Source organism: Notamacropus eugenii, chromosome 7 (assembly GCF_028372415.1).
Source record: "Notamacropus eugenii isolate mMacEug1 chromosome 7, mMacEug1.pri_v2, whole genome shotgun sequence".
In the NCBI taxonomy this organism is placed as follows: Eukaryota; Metazoa; Chordata; class Mammalia; order Diprotodontia; family Macropodidae; genus Notamacropus; species Notamacropus eugenii.
Window position 1 is genome coordinate 34,402,949 of NC_092878.1, and position 21,935 is coordinate 34,424,883.

Genomic DNA, 21,935 nt, shown 5'->3' on the forward strand with positions numbered 1-21,935 from the left:
TGTATTTTTAAAATGAATAATTAATAAAAAGGGCTTTTGTAATAAGTAGAAGCTTGAGAACATTGAAAGCGCTATGCAATTCCTAAAATGTGACGCCATGTTGTCTCCTATTGCTTTTTAAAATTATACTTTATTTTTTCAATTAGCAAAACTCCTTCTTCTCACCCTCCCCCCACAACCAGTCCCCCAAATAAGAACTAAAGAAAAGAAAGCCCTGTTACAGATATGTATAGTCCATCAAAAATAAATGTCTGCAATGACTGTGTTCAAAATTCTGTTCTCTGAGTCCTTCACCTCTCTCAGAGGAGGCGGAGATTATGTTTCATCTTTGGTTTTCTGGAATTGTGGTTGGTCATCAAGCTGATAAGAACTCAATTCTTTCAGAGTTGTTGACCTTGATCATATTGTTGTCATGATATAAATGGTCTTCCTGGTTCTGTTCAATTTGCTCTGCATTAGAACATACAGATCTTCTCAAGTTTCTCTGAAACCATCCCTTTTGTCATTTCTTATAGCTTGGTAGACTTCCATCACATTTATGTCCCATAATATCCAATTTATAAGTACCTCCCTAAGATTCCTAATCTTTGCCACCTCAAAAAGAAGTATAAATATTTTTATATATCCTTAGAGTTTGTTTATGATTAATCACTCTCATAACTTATTCTCTAGTTTCCTCTCTCCCTTTTCTTTCCTATTTCCCTGTTGGGTTAAATGTATTTCTATACTTGAGTATGTGTGTGTTCTTTTTCTTTTAACCAGTTCAGATGTAGTGTTCTCTTATTCTTGACTCACCTGAAATGCTTAAAAATATGTGAACTTAAATGTATGGGCCTAACTCAATGTACTTTCTGTACAACTGCACGTCAGAATCAAGGCAAGTTACACTCTGCATTCACTTCATTTTTTTTTAATCAAGTGTCTACCATGTACTAGGAATGGTTCTTTAAAAAAATTTTTAAAATTAATTTATTTTTAGTTTTCAACATTCATTTCCACAAGATTTTGAGTTTCATATTTTCTCCCCATCTCTCCCCTCCCCCTCAACCTGATAGGGCATGCATTCTGCTTACCCCTTCCCCGAGTCTGCCCTCCCTTTTATCTCCTTCCTTTTCCCCTTTCCCCCTGTTTTGTAGCGGAACATAGATTTCTGTACCCAATTGACTGTAGTATCTATACCCAATTGATTGTCGTATTTCCCAGTTGCATGTAAAAACAGTTTTTAACATTTGTTAACTTTGAGTTCCAAATTGTCTCCCTTCTTCCCTCCCCACTCACCCTCATTGAGAAGACAAGCAGTTCAACATAGGTTATACATGTGTAGTTGAGCAAAACACCTCCATAACAGTCATGTTGTGAAAGACTAACTGTATTTCCCTCCACTCTAACCTGCCCCCCATGTATTCTAGTTTCTCCTTTGACCCTGTCCCATTTCAAAAATGTTTGCTTCTGGCTAAACCCTCCTCTAATCTGCTCTCTCTTCTATCACTGCTCCCCCCATCCCCTTCTCCCTTATTTTCCTGTGGGGTAAGATACCCAATTGAGTGTGTATGTTATTCATTCCTTAAGCCAAATCTGATGAGAGTAAGGTTCATTCATTCCCTCCCCCTTCATTGTGAAACCTTTTACTTGCTTCTTTTATGTGAGATAATTTACCCCATTCTATCTCTCCCTATCTCCTTCTCCTAATGTATTCCTTTCACCATTAATTTTATTTTTAGATATCATCCCTTCATATTCAACTCACCCTGTGACATCTATCTATCATCTATCTTTCCTCCAACTACCCCAATACTGAGAAAGGTATCATGAGTTACAAAAATCATCTTTCCATGTAGGAATGTAAACAGCTCAACTTAATAAGTCCCTTATGATTTCTCTCTCCTGTTTATCTTTTCATGCTTCTCTTGATTCTTGTATTTTTCTATTCAGCTCTGATCTTTTCAGCAAGAATGCTTGAAAGTCCTCTCTCTCATCAAATATCCATTTTTCCCTGAAGGATTATACTCAGTTTTGCTGGGTAGATGACTCTTCATTTTAATTCTAGCTCCTCTACCCTCTAGAATATCATATTCCAAGCCCTTCAATCCCTTAATGTAGAAGCTGCTAGATCTTGCATTATCTTGATTGTATTTCTATAATACTTGAATTATTTCTTTCTGGTTGCTTGCAGTATTTTCTTCTTGAAATTGGGAACTCTGGAATTTGGTTACAATATTCCTAGAAGTTTTCCATTTGAGATATCTTTTAAGAGATGATCAGTGGATTCTTTCCATTCTATTTTACCCTCAAGTTCTAGAATATTAGGGCAGTTTTACTTGATAATTTCTTGAAAGATGGTATCTAGGATCTTTTTTTGATCATGGTTTTCTGGTAGTCCAATAATTTTTAAATTCTCTCTCCTGGATCTATTTTCCACGTCAGTGGTTTTTCCAGTGAGATATTTCACCTTGTCTTCTATTTTTTTATTCTTTTGATTCTGTTTTATAATTTCTTGATTTCTCATAAAGTCATTAGCTTCCATCTGCTGAAGCACTAGACAGAGCAAAGCCTGAATTCTAATCTCATCTAACATATTTACTAGCCATTTGTAATCAAGTCACTTTTAACCTCTTTGGAGTTTTTGTTTCTTCATCTTTAAAATGAAAATAATAATGCCTGTAATACCTACTTCCCAGAGGTGTTTTGAGGATAAAATATGTATGTAAAGTGATTTACTAAACTTAAAATTTTATACAAATGTCTGCTATGATTATTAAGAAAATATCTGTAGTGCAACAGAAATACCATCCACATTTTACAGATGAGGAAACTGAGGCTCAGAGGGATTTGCTTGCTAATGGTCATACAACTAGTAAGTGCCAGAGCTGAGATTCAAACCCAACTCTCTTAGCTCTGACTCAAGTGCTCTTCTCTGCTCTACCATATTGCCTTCTACTGCCACCAGCAGAGCAGAACAAAGCAGATGTGTTAGAGAGGGTATGTCTGCACAGCATATTCAGTTGGTGCCAGTGACAGAAAACCTAGTAACATTCAATCAGCCATAACTATGATTACAGTTCTAAATGAAAGATAATTTGATTGCTCAGTTTTTCAAGAGGAGAATGCATTAATTGTCATTGAACCATAAAGAGAGCAATAAAAAAAAGATTTCAGGTATTTGAAATTGACAAGTTTATTATTTTTCTTAAAGCTAGAATAAATACACCTCAACACATAAGAGGCTGGTAAAAAGTAAGCCCTTACTGCTTTGTTAAAAATAAAATCCACACAGCAGAACCCCAAAAGTAATAAAACACATTTTATATCCACAATTCGTGATCTACTTTTTGATACGTGTTGTCAAGTTGATACAACTCATTCAGTATTTGTCTATACAAAGGAAAAACAAACCATAAGGGGGAAAAAAACACATGCTTTTCACAACTAAGACAAGTATTTATAGTACTCTTTAAATTTGTCAATAAATAATCCATAGTATAAAAATCCTTAACTCTGTCTGGTTTAAATTAATGGCAGTGCCAATTATCACCATAATAAAGCAATCAAAGGACACTAATACAATTGAGCATATGTACATCAACAAAAAAATCATACATGAGTTGCAAGTTTTTGTTCTCTAAACAATTCCAGAAAATCTGAAGTTCAATGTTATACAATAAATTAATACCTTAAAGTTCTAGCCCAGCTAGAAGTCATCAGTCCTAAAAAGTGATTTACCATAGTTAAAGATTTGCATATAAAGGGCATAAATGTTAAATCTTAGGTCAAGAGATGAGTAAAGACCATGACTAAATATTTAAGTTACTCCCTTGGAGAAGAGTCACTACACAAGTATTAAATAATTGTAATAATAAAATGTTCTCCTATAGGATGGAGATATAAACTGAAATTGATCTTTGATACAGAGAATAACTTTATTCATTGCATAAACTGTCTTGGGTTCTGCAAAGAGTTATGCTACAGAACAAACATGCTGAAATATTAATTACATGCTAGTGACCTTACTGGGTTTACCCAAATGCTACTCCAATGGATGTTTGCATAAAATTTCCTCCATTCAGCTCTAAACAAGGAAAAATTGGCAATATCTAAAGCAATTTTCAGTCCAGAAGATCAATTATATCATTTTAAGCTACTGAATCCAGCTCTTTATTTTTTTGTACCCAACTTGAGTCAGAAAGCAATTCATATGGGGCTTCGGGGCAAGGGAGTACATTGCTAAGAGGTGGGAGAAGAAATGAAGGGGATACAGTATTAAGGTGGAAAAGTCAGAGAGTACAGAGTAAACAAGAGAATGAAAAAACAAAGACTCTGTCAATCACCATAATTGCTGCTGAGCAATCCATCTTAACTAGTGGAACATGTGCAGACCACGCAACGAGTTGGTTATAACAGATGTTTCTATAATTTTGATAGAAAGGTGAAGACACAGCTATTCAGCCAACCAAGAAGACAAGTACCAAAGATACAGACTTCAAACTGGGAACTGGGATGGATATGGACATTACATATGTCTGAAAAAAATTTTAAATGGGGGTTTAAACATATTTTGCTTTTTGCTATGCAGATATAGCCAATCTCAGAATCATAGAATTTCTGAACCAGAATGAATCTTAGAGATTATCTAGTCCTGTTTCCTCATTTTACAGGTAAGTATTGGCTCAGAGAGGCTTGCCCAAGATTGACAGCTGGTAAGAGGAAGAATTACACTACTGCTCAGCCTTCCTGAGTCTTAAATCTAGTGCTCTTTCTAGTGACTATGCTGTCTGACTGACCATTTTGAGGTGTTGCAGATTGAGCCAATTGTACTATTAATAATTAGTTGCTTAAGACTGTCAAAAAGAAGGGGAAAAGACTGAAAAATGGACAATTGTCCATCATCATTAGGAAGATTCCTATCTGTCTTAACATGGAAATTACAAAGTAGAAAAAGTTGTCTGGATTTTAGCAAGATTAATTATACCATTCTTAAGATGTTATTGGGATGAATAAAGAGTCCATTATTTTTATGATTCTAATGAAATAAAGAGAAAATATAAAATGGTTTCTTGCACCCATGACCAAATTTGTAGCAATTGAGCATACCATGATTCGTGAAAGATGACAAATGGGTTTCTTTAGGTGATAGATAGCCTATGTTGGGCAGTCTTCTTCTTCACCTTCCCTCTTTTACTCCAGCTAGTAGACAGGTCCTAATGTAGTTAAAAAAATTTTTTTTAGGGAATTGGGGTTAAATGAATTGCCCAGGGTCACATAGGTAGTAAATATTTGAGGTCAAATTTGAATTCAGGTCCTTTTGATGCCAGGAGAGGTACTCTATACACTATGCCACCTAGCTGCCCTAAGGTTCTATGTAATTTGTGGCAGAATTTAAAATCTACTAAGCTTTTGAAACTTTAGCCTTTGGGTCTCCTCCCTAACTATGATATCTCTGTTTTCCTTAAGGTATCTACATTCCACATAAATTGTACTAGAAGGTTTGAGTTCTCTATGGGTAAGAATCTCTGCCTGAGTAGATTATCACTAATGAAGGATGACAGAATTTAATGATATGGGTGCCAACATAACATAGCATAATGCAAGCTGTGACTGAAAGAGATACTTAAATACTCAAAAGTCAGAAAGGTAGTTGGAGATAGACTCCTTGCTTCCATATCTCTGGTACCTTCCAGATCATTAAGAGTCTACTTCCCCAAGTTGTCCTCATGAAAGTCATCCCTGAAACCTTTAATGGATTATCTATGTATTGAAATGAACTTCATGTCTTAATAAAGGGACATATACAAGTTGTTTGCCCCCCCCCCCCTTTTTTTCCTGACAACTTTATCTACCATTCCTATCCCAGGATGCTCTAATACTTCTCGAGCCTATTTTCTGGAAGAATATATGATTCTAGGTCACACTACTTATCTAAACCCTGAAAAGATGTCAAGCCTACTTCCATGTCTTTTAGGAGACATAGATTTGAGAGATCATCTAGACTAGTCTCATTTTAACAAATGAAGAAACTTTTTATGGTGGTGATCAATGTATCCTTAAGTCCAAAATTTGTACTTCACTGGCAGTCATCATCATCAGGAGACATGAATATGTAGTCTAACATATTGATTTAAGGGGTCTCTGTAAAGAGGGTGTCAGAATCAGAACCAATCTGTCCTTGAGTATGAATCACTTTTACAATATCCTCAAAAAAGTGGAATGCTTACAGATTTCTAGTGATGAGAAATTCATCAGTCTCAAAGGCATCCCATTTCATTTTTAGGTAGTTCTAATTGCTAGAAAGATCTTCTCAATATCAAGCCTAAATTGGCCTCTATAACTTTCTTTTACCCATGACTTCTAGTTCTGTGCTCTAGGGCTCGGCAATACATCTTTCTAAAAGTCTAATGGTTTGGCATCCTACCTCTGGGATCTGCTCTCAGAAAATCAAAACAATACAAGCTAGGCATGAATGTATGATAGTCTCATTCCACATGGATCTGAAGAACCTTTTATAAAAAGAGTGTTTCCAACCTGGTTCCTATATGTAGGACATAAGAACTCAAATGTTGGTTTCAGCAACATTATAAACACTGATGACAAAAAGAAACAAAATTTCCACGTGTTCCAAATGAAAAAAGGTAAGTCAGGAAATACAGTTTCAAAATTATTAAGAGGGTGGATCAGGAAAATCAACTTAAAAAAAACCCCACTCAGTAAAGTCTAGGGAAAAGTGTATACAGAGTATTCCAACAGTCTTAGTGCAATTTTAAGATATTATAGCTTAAAGCTGCACTAAGACTATTGGAACACCTTGTTTTTTAGGCCAGTTATAGAAAAAAATATTTCAGTACAAAACTAATAAAGATATAAAAAATTTCATAATTTTTTAGTAATTTAGAGCTAGAAAGGACCTCAGAGCCAACTGGTCCAATCCTTACATTTTAAATCTTCTGTAATAATAAAAAACCAGATTCAATTTTTAGGAATTTCTTGAATATCAATTATGCTACAAATACTGTCAATAAGGTTATTAATTAGATAATTCATGTGATCCTCTGAAATAAAATCAATTAGCTAAAAAAAAGTCTTTAAAAAAATCATATTCAACAAACTGACTACAATGCTATATTTTAAACACCCAGAGCACAAAATTTACTACAGATTAGAATGTAAATATATATAGTGTCTATAAATAATATTTAATTTTGAATATTACTCTTTTGGTATCTGTCTGAAACAGTTAATCCATTTAGTTGGTATAACTCACTTTGGTAGAACTCTTTCTTAAATAAGTCACTGTTCAACATAAAGTAAATAATACCATATATGTCTACTCTGTCTTTGTGATCAATGAAATATTTGGCTCTTCCCTTTCCTGGCTAATGGTGCCCCTCAATACACTTGTGAGGTAGGGAAGGGCAGATACAATTCTCTTCATTTTGCAGATAAGGAAAATGAAGCACAGACTGGGTAAGGGGATCTGCCAAAGTCCACACTGTTAATGACAGAACAAGAAATACAAAGGAGTTTCTCTTTAAACTCAGCCTCAAATGCTAAGCACTAGATCACCCTTTCTCATCCTAAAATTATCAGGAATAATCACAGAGCTGTCACAGTAAAATATTGCATATTGTAATTCTGGTCCTAGCTTAAGTCAGGCAACACTGAAGAATATCTTAGGGGGTAACCTTTTGTCCTTTTAAAAAGATAAACATTTTTTAAGTTTAATATTAGCAAAATATTTAAAATCTGAACAAAGGCACAGATTTGATATTAGTTAACTGGAAGTAATATAATCTCAATTTAATCACAATTTGTTGCTTTATGACAGGCTTACTATTGAACTCTACCTTTCACCTTTAAAACAAAGTGCCCCAATTTTTTCAGTGTGCTTTTAAAAATAAAAGTAAATATTGGGTGATTCTAGAAACACAGAGTAATTATTCATTTTGTTATACTTAGAAATGTGAAAGTGAAGTTAAAGATACATTATCAATACCACCCTATTAGGAAATGATGCCTCAACTGGAGTCTCATTCAACAATGTTTATCAATGTCTTATAACTAGATTTGTGGATAACCAATTGGTTATCCACAGTCTATGGTATACTGGACCTTATAAGGAAGCTGTGTTTTATATACATACGTAACAAACACACACATACACGCCCATTTTAGATGCCCATTAAAATGAAAACCCACTTAAATAACGAGTGATTTAAAAGCACTTCGCAAATGTAAAGTGCCAGATTAATCTGAACATCATATATTTACTCACTCATGGTAAGGTGGGTGTATACTGCAGTATCAGAGGGCTAAGACTACTTTACTGTTCTCCACAGAAGGAAATTTATTTTAAAAGAAAATTCTAATAGTTTCCTACTTAGGGACCATTAGTTATATACTATTTCTGTATTCTAAGTAGTTAACTATCCTCTTGATCAAATTTTCCATGAAGCATTCACAATGAAAAGATCAAATTCACCATTAAGTATTCACAATGAAAAAAATTCATATGATTAGATTTTAATAGACTGTTAGAAATATCTTCTGATTATACTTGAGAAAATGAGTATGAGACTTTTTGCAAAGTAAAAATAAATATTTTTCTCTAGTAATTAAAAAAGGATTGTAATTATATAATGGCATAAAGGCCAAAAAATGAAAAAAAAACCCCCTAAGATATGTGTATGTGTGTGTGTGTGTGTGTGTGTGTGTGTGTGTGTGTGTGTGTGGTATAGCCTATTTCGAAATTGTATTTGCTTCTTTTCCGAATAGCTCCAGAGAGTATTTATTTTATGCACAAAATGAAATCTGTGCCATTTTGAACGTGGCAGATTCAAGGCCTGTCAGAGCTGGAAGGGACTTTATACATACTATCCCTTCATTTCACAGTCTTAGCAGGGGAAGCTGAGAGAAATCAAATGATTGAATTATCATAACCAGTTGAGTAAATTTGATTCCAAGATTTTTTTCCCTAATAGATATTTGTACTACTTCCTCAAAATGTTTTGTCCTGAACATTTTTATGACACTGTATCTAACAGATAATTCTGACTACTTCACCAAGAAAGAAAAAGGATGAAGGAGATAAGGATTTTTAAAAGGGTAGTTCCATTGGGAATTAAAAAGTCTAGATATTGGTAAACAGTGCTATTTTTAGTAAAATAGTATTTGGAGAAAATTTCATTATATTTTTAAAATTAGAATCAAATGAAGATTAATCGGACACATTTTAAAAAACTATTTATAAAATATGACAAGGCTATTTAAACTTTTTAACTCTTTTTCAGGGTCAAGACCTGTGATTTCATCTGCCTTTCTGAAATCATTGTGTATTTATAGGTTTAGTCTCTTCACTCTGGTGAAATATAATTTTTACTCTGTGTTGTAATTTTAACAAAGTTAACATGTGTGATTGCTTAACAATATTTTCATTCAAAGATCATTTGTACTAAAAGATACATTAATATGCTAGCATAAATTGATGAGGAATTCAGGATAATTTTTTGGTAGTTAATTGGGTGATGTAAGTCCCAATTAGTAACCTGAATATTCTTAAAATATAGGAATCTTCACAAATGGTAGTTATTCATTAAAATGCCTAGAATAATTTTTTTCAAAGCCATATACATCATTTAGATGTTTAAATTCTCCTTTCTCCTTTCTATTATTTTGAAGTAGAGCTTATCAGAATTTAATAGCCTCAACATAGCGACTTAGATGTAAAAAAATTCCTAAATGTGTTTCTACCTTTTGAAGAAAATATCTTGACATTTGGGTGAGAGAGGAAGAGGCATATGTCAAGTATGTGTTATTTTCCTGAACTTAGCATGAAACTATTACAAATGTTAACTATCAAAGATTTCTTCCTGTAAACCACAAAACATGCAATCAGTCTGAAATATGTGCATAGACTTATTATATTTTAAAATACACATAGGCCAAAACCAACACATTTTAAATTTGTTTTTCCCCTATGTTTATCATCAAGATTTTTTTTGAGTGCTTCTACAAGTTCATACATTTACAATGATTTTTGACAGCAGAAGAGCAGTACTGAGTTCACGATAAATATATGTCTATGTAGATATAGAAAGGATAGGTAATCACTTTTGAATAAAAAATTCAGAAAACTCACATTTGATTATTGCACACAAACATAAAACTAATATATATGTGTGTGTATGTATATATGTTGTATGTTTACACATCAGAAATGGTGATTCAATAAAATATAAATTGCATTAAGTACAAATAAATCTATCTCCTGAGCTTATAATTTTTGTTAATAAATCTACTTATAATTCCACTAATGATGCAACAGTATATTTATGCTGTCCCATAAATAATAGGCTTACTTTATTTTAAATGTTTTAACGAAATATACATTCACCATTAAATATCTTTAAAACATTTACCATTCAAATTTTGTAAAAACTTCTGAATTTATATCTATACAAGTAAAGATTTTTACATAAAACAATGAATATTAACTTTTTTTATAAAATCATTTAAGTATGTACAAGACCTAAACAATTTTCTTCAAACCTCTATTGCTTTTTCATCAACAAAAGTCAGATTTCATTTGTTATCTCAGTTATTATTATTACTGAAATACTGATATAACTAAAACTGTACCTACTGGGTATATAAACATTTAGTATAAAGAAGATAAAAAATATGCGAGATATAACCTTGGAGTAAAGAATGAAAATATTATAAAAAGGGCAAAATTATAAAATTGTGAATAGCAGTGCTTCAAGAATTAATTTCTAAATGAATCCAATATTTCTTTTATTTCACCCGTATTATATTTGATGTAAAGAAACCTGTCGCAGGTGACTTTAGATTAATGAAATAACATTTCAGAGATATTGACAGAACACACACATATAAACCCATTTTATAGAAAAAGCTAATGCAGGAGAAGATTTGAGAAAAATACCAATAAAATAATATGCCTGTGAATCTAGGGAATCATCTTAGCTTCTCCTTTGTTAGACATCAAAAGAATGATTCATCCTTACAGCAAAGATAACAGTCTTATTAAACGAGAGGTAGACCTCCTTTAAAGGATATATAGCGTTTTGATACTGCTCAAAAGCCCAGAAAAACATTTTCAGATTTTCATGAAAATGGTTTTTGCAAGCGAGAGAAATATACAGTTTCATAAAAACATTTGAATTCTGCCTATAGCAGAGGAGTTGCCCCAATGTTAGCAGTATTTATTCTTAAAACAGAGTTGATGCCATGACAAAGAAAGGCAGTACAGAGGTGGATATTCCTTGAATAGTATGGACTGAAATTGATTACACATGAGAACTACTGTAGGCAGGGCCAGCAACAGGTGGCTGAAAGTTTTTAAGGTGCCTTTAAACCTTACTTCTATGGGGTCCACCAACCAATTGAGATAATTTTCCAGCCTCTTACTACCATCACTCACAGATTCTGTGAAACAGGACTGCAAATAAACTACAAAATTGGTAATTGTTTAGCCCTTCGAAAAACAGAATTACTCCATTGGATAACATTTTTTAACTAGAAAGGAATAACAGTCAAGAAAAAAATAAATTCATATTTCTAATCTGCTAAGAAAAGTGTGTAATTAATTGTAAATTCCTAAATTTTATTTTTTCTCTTGATCACTGTAGCAATTTTTAAATTCTGGGATACCAAGCAATAGTAAGTCATTTCAGTCTTTTAAAGCATTTACTAAGTAGCTTCATAGTTTATAAAAAATGTATCAAGCTATAAACCAAAGTCAAAATGGAAAGCCACAGTTAGAATATATATTTTTACCTGTAGGTTTGGGGGTGGGCATGTATCTGTCATGTTTGCTTCTGTGAAATGTGCTAAATTTCTTATTTATCCTTTCAATCTTTGGTATTTTATTTCAAAAAGTCAAATAAAATGCTACAAAATGAGATGCTTTTATGATGGTGATGCCCACACTTGGGGAACTAATTTACTCATCATAAACTTTACTTGTCTTAGTAGCACAAAATCTTGAATTGGAAGGAAACTCAGAAATCATTTAGTTTTCCCCTAAATCTACATAATGAATACTTTCTACAACATTCCTGACAAGTGCAGAAGAGTAATAACACATTTTAGTCACTGATGGGCTGCACAGCATTCCAAATAACAAATGTTTTGTGGTCATCTACCAGTAATCATGAATTCAAGGATCCTAGGCTACTTGTTTTGTAATTTGGAGCTATATAACATAACCACATGATAAAGGCAAGACTTTTCTGTTGGTACTTCCTAAATATGTAAATGTGTAAAATCCCCAATAGTATGTTCCATTAGAACAAGGACTTCTACACAAATAGCACTAAGTAACCTTTTTTGAAACAACATACCTACCAAATAGTTTCCTAACATATGTAAAAAAAAAAGTTGCATATAGTTATTATTTCCTATACTATCCTAAAACAAAAGTGATATCTGACACATTAATCAGGATAACTAAAATGATTCCCTAGATAAATAGATCTGTAGTCCTACTGGTTTGATTTTCATTGATTAGTGTTACTAGGCAGGTGTATGGGAAGAAAGGTTGCCTAAACTCAGAAGATAATCACTTTATTGGGCTTGTATGAAAACTCTAAGTAGCCCTTACATACTCATATCTATTTTTTAAAAAAATTGTCATTTTTTGGGGGCAATAGCTAACCAGAGCCCTCATAATAGGATAATAAACTCAAAACCATTTTGGAAAGCTGCCGTCTTTAACTTCATGCCAATTTTTCTGCCTGTAACATTATTTACTTGTCCATAAATGATCATTTCTATTTCAAGATTTTCATTTCTATAATTCAAGAAAGAGGCCTTCTTCAAGATCTTGCATTGTGATTCAATTCAAAGAGGCACCAAGAAGTGGAAAATGCAGTACAGTGAAATATCAGGACAGGCTAAAGTCAATGTGTATGTGGCACAAATTTAAAATGTGTAGGAAAAGCAGAAAAATGGTTGGGAGAAAAAAGAAAATACACTCATAAATATGAAAAAAATCTAACAAATGTGATAAAAAATGATAATGGATATGTTTATTCTTAATTACCAATGTGGTCTCAAGGACACAAAAAATGCTTTCATCCAACCATTTCTAACAATCTTGCTAAGACATAATGAATGGAAAATTTATTTAAAATCTCATTCTTATCTTTGCTTAAGGTTGTGGGAGAATTTATATAGTTATATAGAATAAAATTCTAATAATTTAAAATGTATTCTTTTAAAATTAATTAAAAAAGCAATGCTTAAGAAAATATAGAGCTTCAAAGAGAAGTTTAAAGGCACTGGTTTTATCAAATTAAAATTCTAAATGACTTAAAATTCCTATGTCTATGCTTATTTGGTTTTCTATCACACTTTATTTTCTTAAATTCACAGAATAAGCAATATTTTAAGAAAAAGGACTTACTAAATTTGGGGACTGCAACAAAAATACCTTTTCAACAAAATAGCACCTATATATTTCCTCTGCTTATTTATTAAAACAAAAACTATTCTACACTCTGAATTTCGCTAAATTTTATGTTTATAATACATGGAAAAATAATCTGTCCAAATTCACTGTGGAACCTGAACAAGCATGAATGTCAAAGTGTGTCAATTAGGATAGGGAAATGTCTATTTTCATGGTGCAAAATTTATATTATTACTTAAAAAATTAAAATGTCAAAAGTTACAATAGTAATAATAATAAAAGCATTATACAATTAGCAACTAAAAGTCTAAATAACTATTCCTCTTTTGCCTTGAAATAAAATGTAGTGAGAAATGTCAAAAGTACTCATGTTATTCTTAGTGGGATGAAAAATAATTATGAAACTTGAAAATCTTTGGAGAAAATGGTTTATTAAAGCTTTATGGAGTGTTAAAAAAAACTATGATAACACTACAAAGCAACATATCTACTTCTGAAAAAAATTGAGACAACTTCTCTGCAGCAAACAACTGAAGTTCAACTTCTTATTGTGGAGAACCAAGAACTAGAATGCTATTCATAAAACTCAAATTTTACTTCTTCAATTATGCAGTTTCAAAATACATTCAGGGGCTGAGTCTAAGATGACAAAAGTGGGTAGGAATTTTTAGAAAGAAGAATAAGTACCCTTAGAGAATGATCTAAAAAGAAAATGGATTTTTGGTGAGGTGACAGATTTTGTAAAAAGCAAATATAATGCAGAGAGAGGAGCCTTAATACCAAGACAATTAACAAAATATAAAATACTATTGCCACAGTGTCCAGAGGTATAGAAACAAATTAAACACATTCAACCTACTCTATACCAGTCAATCACCTTTAAAATATAAGCATTTCACTAACATGTTCAAATCTTTAACATTTTCTTTTAGTCATGAGAAACAAGAAACGTTCAGTCTTTAGCAGTAAGAGCCCTCTTTTTTTTAATATATGTTGCTTACACATAAAAATCGGAGTTTTTGCACATGCTGGTATATAAAAATGGGAAATAAAACCATAGGGATCAACTATTTTTTAAAAATATTTTTACTTTTTGCATAGGCAGGAAGAAGTCAAGGGCTTTGGGAACAAATTTATTAACTGTACTTGTTATAGTCTAACTACATGTCCCAGTTTTTCTGGGACAGTACCAAATTCAAGGGAAAATGTGTACTTTTAAAAACTGAGATTTTATGAAAGGATTATATCTTATCACATGATTTAAGTTTTTGGTTCAAAAAATATGTCCACCTCAAGTCTAACAGAAGCAGTATACAGAGTAAATGGTAGCTGGTCAATTTCTAGACTCATGAAACCGGATGGACAAACAACTTTGGACAAGGAAACAAATTGCAATGGCAAGCATCCAGCTAAGAATACAACCAGGAGCAAAAAAAAATGGAAAGAAGGAAACAGGCGAGAAGAAATCACCTGCTAAAGCTCAAAAGATGAAATATTACAGATCAGGATCAAAATCAGGCTTGTAAAGTGCTCTTATGGTGAAAAAATTGTCCCTTTCTCCTTGAAATCCATATCTAAAAGCATTTTATAAGAAACCATCTTTTTATTTTATAAGAAATACATCTTTTATTTCTAAGGAATGTCATTGTTTGAGGTGAGCTTGTTTAGGAAAATGAATAGCAGAAAAAAATCCAAAGGTATTTATGGAGACTTTTTTCTTTGGGTTAAGAATATTTACAATATTTTGACTGATAAACATTCCTTTCCCTATGTTAATTTTTCCATTCCTTGAGCCCTTATAATTTAAAAATTGCCTATTAAAAGTCTTGATTCAATAATTATCTGCTATTTTAGTTTTTCTAAAGAGCCAATTTCCTAAAGAACATATACATGTGAATGATATATTTAATTATCATAAGGAAATATATGACTTAGTAAGATAAATTTTCCAAATTCATAAAAAATTATTTAAAATGAAAAGAAAGTTAATAACACTGTAATAGAATTAATCTATAAGACAATTATTTTTGCTATGATTTAAGTTGCTTACCATAAATAAACTTAGCTATTTAGGAGTTAATTATTAGAAATTTGATTACCTAAACAAACCTCTTCTCTTATTACTGGTCAAGGGAAGAATACACTGACTAATTAACATATCTAGGGTAACAGAAATGAAGAATAAATTAGAAATGGTCCCCCAATAAAAATCTGTTTCCTAGTGAATGTCTAAAACAACTCACTGAAAGAGGTGAACAAGAACACATTAAATTGAAATAATGTCCTCATAAAATAATGTTTGAGAATATATTTAAAAATAATGACATTCAAAATAGATTTTATGTCTTCTGTAAATAAAAAGTTATTGCAATTGTACTAGTCTTCTAAAATAATTTCTCATACAACTAAATGCACTCATTATATAATCACTTTAGAAACATTAGAAACATTAAAATTAAAACTTATTTCAAGTGGAGATAGAACTAATACTGGAATTCAAGACAGGTATATTGGGATGTGCATTAACTGTTTCAGGAAAATGTGTATATGATTTACTAACTTACTCTCTCAAAGGTGTCAACCCATATTTCCTACATAACTGAAGGAGTTAATGCATTTCAGAATATGTAATATACATATTTACGCACCTACAAAGATCTCATCTTATGGATAAGGATGGACTCCAGAGAATCATAATTTCTATAAAAACTGATCTTTTCTTTCTTAGTTTCTTTTCTATAGTATCATCTTTGTTCATATCTCAATCATTGATATTAAGATTCAAAAGAAAATAGTACCCCACTAACTAGAACTTATAATGGGTCAAAGTCACATATTTCCCAAACAAGTACATTCATACAGTAAAAATGCTGTGAGAGGTGACAGTGGTGGACTTGGGTGGAAATCTGCCACGCTCATAGTATAAAGGTATTCACACATCTCTTTTTGCTTTATTTATATGCATTTTCATTATCTATTGATAAAGAAGACAGTCATTTCATCTTAACATTTTGCATGCAAGAAAATTGCTTTCTATTTTAGCAACCCAAAAAGCATGAATTTCAGAACGTAATGCACTGTATAATAAGAACAGTCTGAATCCAAATTTAAATGGTGCTAATTACAAGAGCATAATACATTAAATAGTTACCTTCTGGTATTTATAATTAGGAGAATGAGAATTCTGAAAAGAGGGGGGCATTACTATGGACTTAATTTGAAGCCTTCACAGAGTTAATTCTTGATTAGGAGAGGGGTTATTAATTTGTGGTTTAACTTAACCTTTCTTTCCTCATTACCTATGTCTGGTTTTCTTCTTCTTTTTTTTTTGTTTATTTTATCTCTTATAAGCTCTTCCGTAGGAGGAAGACAGGGGAAAGAAGAAATGAAAATTACATCTATCAATTTTCTAACGTTCACTTTAAGCTAGCATCAACCACACCACCAACAGCATACTATTTGAAAATTTTTCTTAACTATTTCCTTTACATAAGAAAATCCCCTTAGGTCTATACAGCAACTGCATCATTGACTACTTTACTATGTAATTAAAAAAACCTTACTAATAGAATAACATTTGTTACTAATGGAAATTTTAATTAATATTAAAAATTTATGTTTCATTTACATATTCTGTGAACTATTTCTGGATTGTGGTAATTCATTGTAGACTTTCCCATCATTACCTTCAATACCTAGTGCACAAATAACAACCCCCTGACTCAGTAAGGATTACGAAACCATTGGGCTCTTTCAAAAATAGAAAAAAATCACTCTTAGTAATCATTAAGAAGAAAATATAAATAAAATTTATATCAATATTTTGAAAATATCAATATTGGCCATTTAATTCCCAGTGACATCAATTACATATTGGTTTAATATTAAATATTTTACTACATAAACAGTGCAATATTTCAGTATTCACATCAGTCTAAAGTTAATGCTGCTATTATCTTTGATGTTACTATCAAGAAAGTAATAAATAAAATAAGTTCATGCCCAAATCCTTACCCAAATACTCAAAAGGTTATCATTGATTAAAAAAACAAAAAAAAACCCATGTTAGTCTTGGCTTTATTACACATATTCCTGTAAACGTGTCTACTCTTGATTTTCAGATCCTTACAATTCCCTGTGATTTCTGTAAAATAAAATCTAACTACAGTTCCTATAACCTTTTTATTGTTGTTGTTCTTTGCATAGGGAATGGATTTATTTTACTTTAAAATGCAGCAAGCTCTTCATGAAACTTCTTAGACAAAAAGTTAGCACTTAAGATTTCCATATGAGTTCAGAACTTGAGCAATAAAAGTGCTCTGCATAAGTTTATAAAATGTTTTTCATATTTAAAAGTTAACAACTGAAATGTTTCAAAACAAATCACATTTATGAGGCTAAAATAATTATATACATAATAAACTACCACAGGAGGAAATCTCTTCCTGTAGCACAACACAGTGTACAGTTATGAAGCACAGTGTTCAGTAAAATTTCCCTTTAGTTTGTCCTCACATCAGTGCATATGTGGCTTATGATTTCACCAGACAGCCAGGCCTATTCTATTTGTTGCATACAAAGTAGAAGAAGGATGTGAGGAGTAAAGTAGATAATGGAAAAAAATGGTTAAAATACAGTACATGTGCTATAAGCTGTGCACTTTATAAAACAGTCTGCTTTCTTTTCTCACATTCCTTCATAAAGTGCAATATGACTTAGAAAAGAGACAAACGTACCCTAATGTTTTTCAAGACCCATTAAAACAAACTGCTAGGAAAGAGCAGTGTATAATTAAAAATATACATAGCTTAACATGCATTTCATATGGATCCCAAATACATACCGTGGGATCTTATGTTTCTGAAATTCTTTTTAAAAAGAAAAAGATTTACATTTGTAGGTTATCATCATTTGTAACCATAAACCAGAAATAATAAGTTAAAACCTTCCCGCAATAAACAAGCGTATTTAACACATTAAATTCATTACAAACTCCTTATGAAAAAGCAACCAACTTCACTGGTAAGTTATTGAGCAAAGAGTGCAAAGTTTTCTTTTAAACCCCATGCCATCCAAAGTGGAAACAAATGGTCATCTTAGCATAGGCCAATTCCTCAAAGCAAAACAGTTGGGGAAAATCTCTAAGTAAATTTACCGAAAGCTTTGCTCTTTTAAGAAAAGTACTGTTATTATTCTTGATTTCCAAACAGTGTTAACACTAGCTCTATTCGCAGTAACATACAGTGTCCAGAATAACTGGACAAGGACAAACCAAAAAGGTTATTTAGAAGAAATCCATTAAAAGGCAGAATTCAAATAGAGCATGAGGACATGGCAGATATATGTTTTTTGAATCAATAAGCATGTATCAGTTCTAAATTAGGGGAAGTAAAGGTACAGTGTATCACTAATTCCATTCCCACCACTGTTATATTCTTCAGTCAGAAAACTGGAAGATGGTTTCTGGATTATTGCTATCAGGATTACTTGGCTGCAGTGTCTTTGTTGGTGTAGTTTTACCATGAGAATGAGAGGAAGAAGAATGAGAACTTTCACTTGAACTGCTACGTGTCTCTGTACTTGTGCTAGTTTTCTTCATTTTCCTTCTCTTCGCAAGAGGAGCCTTATCAACATTCTGAAGGCAGAATCCTTCCCTCTTGTACTTGTTAAAGGCCTAATGGGAATAAAAATGATATATGTTAAGAGTAAGAATGGATTGATATAAATTCCACTAATAAGTCATGGCTTACTGTAACAAGAACCAATTTCCTCCCTCTTGACTGAATAGCTAGGTGGGCCAGATGATGGGCCTAGATTCTAGATTCAGTAAGACCTGAGATGAAATTCAGCTTCAGACACTTGCTATCTGTGTGACTCTGGGCAAGTCACTTAAACCTGTTTGCATTAGTTTCTTCATTTGTAAATGAACTGGAGAAGGAAATGGCAAACCACTCTTGTCTCTCTGCCAAGAAAACCTCAAAACTATGTCTGAGGCATAGTGCTCTGTCTGCTGTGACACCTAGCTATCCCCCCATCCCTATCCGTACTCTGCAGCTATTATATCTGTGAGTCCTGTACAATTCAGGTCACCTACATCAAGCTTTCCTACTTTTGTATATAATCAGTTACCATAATAACACACTCTTCACGTCAGGTTGAAAATTTATCTAGCTTCTTCACTAACAACAACAGTAATACTAATGGCAGCTAACATCTACACAGTGCTTCCTATGTGCCATGTTCTGTGACAAGAGCTTGTTAAATATTATCCATCTGATGCTCACAACAACCCTGTGAGGCAGGTGATACTCTGATCTCCATTCTTCAGATGAGGGAACTGAGGCCAACAAAAGGTTAAGGGTCTTGCCCAGGGTCATACAGTTAGTGTGTGGCTACATTTAAACTCAGGTCTTCCTGACTCCAGGTCCAATACTCTGTCCATCGCAACATCTACAGTACATGCAGAGAAACACAGACACAAGACAGACGACAGACAGACAGACAGACACAGACACACACATACAGTATACAGCATATCTTATCTTCCCAACTATGCTTCCCAGCTACTTGAGGGTGGGTACTGGATTTTCTACTCCTTTTCACTGATGTTGCCATTTTGTAGAATGTCACACACATAATAACTACTTACTGAACAAATGGCTTAGTTTTAGTATAAGTTACATGATTTCAGCACAAATATTTATATTTTTTAAAGGAAACAGCCTGGATTTTTTTCTATTGTGGCAAGTCATATTATAAACCATTTATAATTTGCTGCTAAAATTATGGAACTGTTAAGTAAAACATCCAACTTTTATAAATTTTGAAATTCCTCTTGACATTCAAACAAAGAGTTATGTGGAACCAGAAGTGAATTTGATTCATTAAACACCTATTATTTTCTACACATGTTAGCATATGTTGAAGCTACCACACAAATTTTAGCTTTTATTATAAATCCAACATTCAAAAAAATAGGATATATACTATCTATAAAATTGCATTTATGAGAGAATTCCATTCATAACATTAAAAGTGAAATCAATTTATAATCTTATTCCAAACTCTAGTTTGCTTCCTTTAAAGCACATTTGCCCTTACATGAAATGTTGCTTTCACACAGGTGTGCACAGCAGCTCCTGAAGATCCTAGTATATCTGGAGTCATCAAAGGATTTGAAGATAGCTGACTGCCATCTTGAAGCCATTCATTGTACCTCAGGCCAGACATTTTAAGTCTCTTATTGGGATCCACCGTAAGAAGTCCTGATAGAAACACAATGTATTTTTATTTTATACAGTTCAACAAAGAGAGTGGTAACTGTGCTCAATGCTATAGGAGATACAATGGTAAGTGAGACAGAAAGAAGTTCTATTCTCAAGCAACTTACAGTCTAGTAGGTCTGATATGACAAAGCCAAAAAATGCAAATATTTAGTGTTAAGGAAGATTTCTAAGACATTTGAAATTTGTAAATATCTTCAAACCTGAAACATCACATTTTAATTTGAAATTAATCCTTCTCTGAACACTAAATGGTGACATTAAGTTAATTGTTACATAGGAAAATGCAGAAAAACTAAATTAATTTCCAACTATCATAAAAAATCACTAAAACAATTTTGAACAATATCTTTTGATTTTATATCATCTTAATTGTTGAATATATTCAGAAAAAAAGCAGTTTAGTAAAATCAATCAACTATCAACCTATGTCTGACAGGTGCACATTATTCTACACCCATATTCCTCTACCTCTGTAAAGGCGGGAGTGATACAATTTTGCAACTCTTCTCCAGGGCCAAGTTTGGTCACTATAGGTTCATAGCATTCAGTTTTAATTGTTTTACTGTTATTTTTCTTTCCATTTACATTGTTTTACTCTTTGTGGATAGTTTTTCTAGTTCTCCTTGCTGTATTTTGCATCTACTACTCTCTCTTTTTATCACAATAATAATTTCTCAAAGAAATTTTATCTTAGTCACTTTCATAACATCATTCTGAACTTCTTTTAAAAAAAATTATTTAATTTTAAACTAGCAAGTTCTTATTTTCTTGCCCTCTCACAATAGAAAATAAAACAAAAGAAATATACATATTCAAATTACTACACTGGGCATGCCCCAAAACATATGTCTCATTCTGCAACGTGAATCCATCAGTTCTCAGTCAGGAGGAGGATAATGCTTCATCATTGGTCCTCTGGAATCCTGGTCAGTCATTGCACTGATCAGAGTTCTTAAATCTGTCAAATTTATGTTTACAACATTGTTATTATAGAAATTCTTCTCCTGGTTCTTACCTTTCTCTGAATCAGTTTAGATGTCTTTCTCTGAACCTGTCCTTTTCAGGATTTATTACAGCACAGAAGTACTCTATTATGTCCATATGTTATAATTGGTTCAGTCATTCTCTGAATGAGCATTCTCTGTTGGCAATTTTTTGTTATTACAGAAAGAAAAATATTTTTGCAGAAATGGGTCCATGGGGTGGTGAGGTGGTGAAGTTGGATA

The 21,935-nt window shown here is 32.4% G+C and overlaps 1 protein-coding gene across 4 annotated transcripts in view; it reads right to left on the reverse strand.

Annotated features, from left to right (window-relative positions):
* Positions 1–3,150: 3,150 nt before the first annotated feature.
* Positions 3,151–21,935, reverse strand: part of RPS6KA5 (ribosomal protein S6 kinase A5) — a 197,534-nt gene continuing 178,749 nt past the window's right edge. For all 4 annotated transcript variants that reach the window (XM_072624959.1, XM_072624958.1, XM_072624963.1 and 1 more), the window contains 2 exons: positions 20,525–20,688; positions 3,151–19,097 (listed from right to left, as the gene is read on the reverse strand). In XM_072624959.1, coding sequence (XP_072481060.1) covers positions 18,861–19,097; positions 20,525–20,688 — 401 coding nt within the window. In that variant the 3' untranslated portion in view covers positions 3,151–18,860. The remainder of the gene's footprint in view (positions 19,098–20,524; positions 20,689–21,935) is intronic.